This window comes from Dermacentor variabilis, chromosome 6 (assembly GCF_050947875.1).
Source record: "Dermacentor variabilis isolate Ectoservices chromosome 6, ASM5094787v1, whole genome shotgun sequence".
Classification (NCBI taxonomy): domain Eukaryota; kingdom Metazoa; phylum Arthropoda; class Arachnida; order Ixodida; family Ixodidae; genus Dermacentor; species Dermacentor variabilis.
The window spans coordinates 123,872,689-123,877,416 of record NC_134573.1 but is presented as its reverse complement, the minus strand read 5'-3'; the positions used below and the strand labels follow the sequence as shown (position 1 = coordinate 123,877,416).

The window sequence follows — 4,728 nt, the reverse complement described above, 5'->3', positions numbered from 1 at the left end:
CTACTGGATGAGTAAGTTGGCACCACCTCTTTTTAACCCTCTCTCACCTCTCTCTCAGGTATCGAACCAATTACAGTCAGTGGTTAGAATGACAATACATATTAGTATTACAAGAAAAAGGAGAGCAGTGGGTTCATTTCTTTTCGTAAAGTAAGAAAAAAGGAGGGGGAAGGTCAACACTCTCCCTTAATATATTCGCCACTCCCCTCATCACTCACTGTCGCCTCGAGTATATAAAGCGAGTTAACCAAAAAAAGTGCAGACTTATCCTTGGCCTTGGCAAAAAAATATGAAGGTTGAGAAACGGAGCACCGGAGTCGCTCAGAAATGTCTGCGGTAGGAATTTCGCGCGGCGCCCGTCAAGACAACGCATCGCAGTCGCAGCAGACAGCGGAGCACGGGCAAGCGGTGGCCACCGGTTCGCTCTTCTTATTCGAGCAATCGAAGTAGCAGCAGCAGCAGTAGCAGCAGTAGCTGCAGTAGCAGCAGTAGCAGCGGGAGCAGCAGCAACGGTGGGAGCAGCAGAAGTCCGAGTCCGTCCCAGTCAGTGACCGACACACAGGTGCGGGACGATGATGATGCGACGCCAGACGCACTATCGGCGTCGCCGTTGCAAGTAGGCTCCCCCTTGTGTTACGAAGAATCTATGTACGGCTCCCCCCTTCCCCCAGAAGAAAGCGCAATGGAGCATCTAGAAAATTTGGATACACTACTCAAGCAGCAACCCGACGTTCATCAAAAATTGTCGGATACGGTGAGTATTTCTTTTTTTTTTTCCTTCTCTTATTGTGGAATGAATGAATTGCTCTGCAATGAAACGGACGTTCTATTTTTTTTTTTAAATCTTCGCGAGGCGACGTGTGTGCGATGGGGGGAGCGGGAACCAAAAAAAAAAAATAGACGATCGTTTCATTTCTCAGAGCATGTGTTAGAAAAAGCATAGAAAAAAAAACGTGAGAGTTTCATACATTTGAATGTCCTTTATTATTGTGCTTTTCTTTAAAGAGAGATTTTCTTGTTGGGCGTCACGCAGGCTGTCGGCGCCGACCACGAGACCCCGGAATCAACGCCACTGTCGGCTGGCGCCGAACTGACATCACCTCAATCATCTGCCGTCAAGGAGGGTGTTGCTGTCAAGGAGGGTGCCGTCGCCGTGGACGAGTCGTTGCAAGGTGAACTGTCATCAGTTGACATGCAGCGGCGCGATTCGGTTAGTTGCGTTGGTGATGTTGTCGCGGCTAGCGGGGAAGAAACGGTCGATGCAAATAGTGCAACAGAAGACATCTCGGCCGATGAAGATGCAGATAAAACGGATACTGACGATTTTTGTCCAAATGACATAAGACGAAAAAAAAAGAAAGCCGACAAGCTAAGGAGCTCGCCCGAGACTGCGCCGGTCAACGAGCGTCTTCCCAAAGATCTCATGTTAGAATTTGTAAACGAACAGCAGTCGCCGCCGCTTGAAAAAATAAAGAGCGACAGCTGCGAAGAGCCACAAGAAGTAAAAAAACAGCGAGTCGAAGAACAACCGTCCGAGGAGAGCGAGCAAAAAAAGCCCAAGGGAAAGAGGAGAAGACGCGGCAAGGCAGTCGTGTCGGAAGTCGTGGAGTTGTCCGAGCAGAAGCTCAAAGATGAAGTCGAGCGGAGCGAATTTGTGCAGTTGGCTAACGGTGGCACTCGGGCGTTTAAAAAATTGGTCAAGAAAGCTTATTTCGTCGCTCGCGACTGTAACAAAGAGGAGTTGGCGGCGTTAAAATTGGTCGTCAAGGCATACGACGGCCAGGTGAAGAGCGTGCCGCTTGCAGTCGCATCCATGGTACCGAAGGCGGCTGCGTCGACGATAACGTTGCCCCACCCGCCGCCGCACGACGTGGTGCTGTCTCACTTCGCACTGGTCACGTCTTTCGAGGGTGCGATGATACACAAGACAAAAAATCAGCACCTGGCCCTGACGTACGCCAGATTGATGATCAAAAAGGCAGGCATCCTCAAAAAAAGCCTATTTGCAAAATTGAATGATTATTTCGGCACTATGTTCGGGATGACCGGTAGCGACGAGAAAAAAACGAGGAAAACCGTGAAGTGCAACAGTAGCAAGGACGCCCAGCACGTGGCGGCAAAGGACGCTCCGCTCGGCAGCGTTTTCGACTACGACTCGGGCTGTCCAGTAACGGTGTGCAACAAGACTGGCGACAAGGTCAACATGGTGAGGGTGGCACACGAGGTGGATCCACACGCCCCTCAAAAATTTTACATTTATGCAATGACCAACAGGGGGGAGGTTGGGTATGCGATCGTGTGCACCGTGTTGAACCCTTTGTTCATCTCGGATCAGTGGCTCAACGTGCTGCTAGAGTCGATCCCCCACCGGTATCGATCAGACCTCGTTCAAATTTACGCGACATCGTGTGCGCAAATCGCCTCCGTCAAGGCTTACTTGGACACCGTGTACTGCTGGGTGGAACCCGCGCTGCAACACTCGTGGATCAAGCACAGTGCGGACGCGATGTCGGACTGTTGCGCCGCCGACGACGATTCCACTGCGGACACGGACGACACGTGCCGCCTGAGCGATTCCGATGAATTGGCACTGTCGGAAATCAACCCCAGAGAGAGGGAGTCGCTTTTTGCCTATCAGGTAATTAGGGACTCTCTCGATTGGGCCGACGAGCTCCACGAGCTCATGAAAAAGAGACAGCAGAAAGGAGCGCTGATCGCAAAAAAATTTGCCAAGCTGATCGCCCGTCTCCGCAGCGAATTAGCCGCCGCGTCTCCGGAAAGGCTCGACGCGTACAAGAGCATTGCGAAGAGTTCGGTTCAGGTGGACGGCCTGTTGGACACGTTGATTGACGAACACCGCATCAATCGCATGCTCAAGAGCGGTGCGTATCTGCCTAGCCTTTTCGGCCCGCACTCTAACATTTACGAGCAGCCGCACAACAGCGAGGAGGCCTACCGCACGTTCAAGGCGCAATTCGAACGAATTCAGAACGTGGTCCCACTCGACGCGGCGCTCACCTTCCGAACGTTCGTGCCCACTTATCGCCAAGAAATGGCGGACCCACGGTGGATGGAGATGATTCAGAAAGGAACGGCGCAGTTCGTATTCTCGCTAATTAAGCACTTCATGCAATCCACGCGTGTTCCGGGCGACGAAGCAGCGCCCGGTGGCAACGACGACACCAACGTTGACGCTAACATAATCCAAACCAGGCGCAGCGCTCGAGGCAAACAATCCGCGGAACCCGTCGCCTCCAGCAAAGCCCTGATGACCGACAGAAAGCGTTGCGTCTTGATTTTTTGGTCGGACGACGAGGCACTCATGAGGAAGTGGGAGGCGTGCGTTAGCATCGTGTGTCGACTGCATCTCGGCAATCATCCGAACTACAAAAACGGTCGTGGCCTTTCTGTCATCTGCACGTATTTCATCAAGGGAGAAATCGTACGTTTGCGTAAGATGCAGACTGCCACTCTTCACATCGTTTTCGTGGTGTCTTCCAATGCCAAGCAGCCGACCGTGCACGTCCACACGGCCGCTCGGTTTGCTTCCATCACCTCCATTCGACTGGTCATTCCCGACGACAGTGACCCGAACGAGACTCCTCACATGTGCCCGAGATCGCTAGTCAACGCCCTCCGATCAAACAGGGAAAACATTTCCTTGGAGTTTTTGCTCAAAGTGTACTGCGAAAAACAAAAGAGCATAGCGAACAACGTGCTTCGGGCAAACTTTTTCTTCCACGGCCAGTTATCCGACGCTAGGCACATCGATGCGATCGCGGCAGAAAAGGACGCGTACATGAGGGTTACTCGCGACATCGTTAGCGCTACCACTCATTCTCACGAGAGCAGCACCGCGGTTGACATTTCCGCCGAGCACTCCGTGAACTGCAACTCGATCGCGGACACTCCCGACGACGACGATGATGCGAAGAGGGGTAATAAAAGAGGTGTCGATGATAGCGACGATCAATATACCGCAAAGAAAAGACAGCGGAAAGCATAATTTTTTTCATCCCTCTCTCTCTCTCGCTGATATCATTGTATAAAAAAGTACATCTATTTTTTTACATTATATACATATGTACATATAATAGGAAGATTGTGATTGTATAAAGAAATGTTATATTGTACAGTATATTTGTTTATTTTGTTTATTGTTTGTATAATGCATACACATGTGTTTTTTTACTGATGTTGTATAACAGAAAAAAAAAAAACAAATTGAACAATCAAGCCGCTATAACAATAAACATTACGTTCTTTACATTCTGTGTCGTCTCCATTACTTTATAATACATATTTTTTTTATAGAACAAGGAGCACGGTGATCTAATAGGAAGTTAAAGCCCGGTAGGCTGAATAACAGGATGTTTCAGACGCTCTCCGTTATCGGAAAGTTAAACCACCAGGCGCACCAAAGACAGGACGCTACATTATCGACAGCACGCCAGGTGCGAGGCACTTTCTTTTGTTTAACTCCACACGCTGAAGCGTGTCACTACTGTTTAAAAAAAAGCGCGATCTTAATTATTTGAGCCGCGCGCCGCACCGACAGTTAATTCGAACCGCACACCGCATTCGTCCGTTCCTTTCTTTAAAATTAGTTCGAGGAGCAACCGCGCGCCGCGCTCGCAAACACTCCGCGTCGACTTGCCCTCACCGCTCGCATTCGTCCGTCGCTAAAGTAACCGGTTGGAATTTGAAGTGTAACGGTCAATGGGGGCG

At 50.3% G+C, this 4,728-nt stretch overlaps 1 protein-coding gene across 1 annotated transcript; it reads left to right on the top strand.

Annotated features, from left to right (window-relative positions):
* The first annotated feature begins 200 nt into the window (after positions 1-200).
* Positions 201-4,261, top strand: LOC142585158 (uncharacterized). Its single transcript, XM_075695691.1, has 2 exons — positions 201-754; positions 1,034-4,261. The coding sequence occupies exons 1-2, from the start codon at positions 647-649 to the stop codon at positions 4,004-4,006; spliced, it is 3,081 nt and encodes a 1,026-aa protein (XP_075551806.1). The 5' UTR covers positions 201-646; the 3' UTR covers positions 4,007-4,261.
* The last annotated feature ends 467 nt before the right edge of the window (positions 4,262-4,728 follow it).

Excerpts from the sequence above, each read along its gene's own strand:
- LOC142585158 (XM_075695691.1), top strand. The coding sequence starts at position 647 with ATGTACGGCTCCCCCCTTCCCCCAGAAGAAAGCGCAATGGAGCATCTA. Across the intron at positions 755-1,033 it reads ATCAAAAATTGTCGGATACG|GCTGTCGGCGCCGACCACGA; the intron begins GTGAGTATTTCT and ends GGCGTCACGCAG.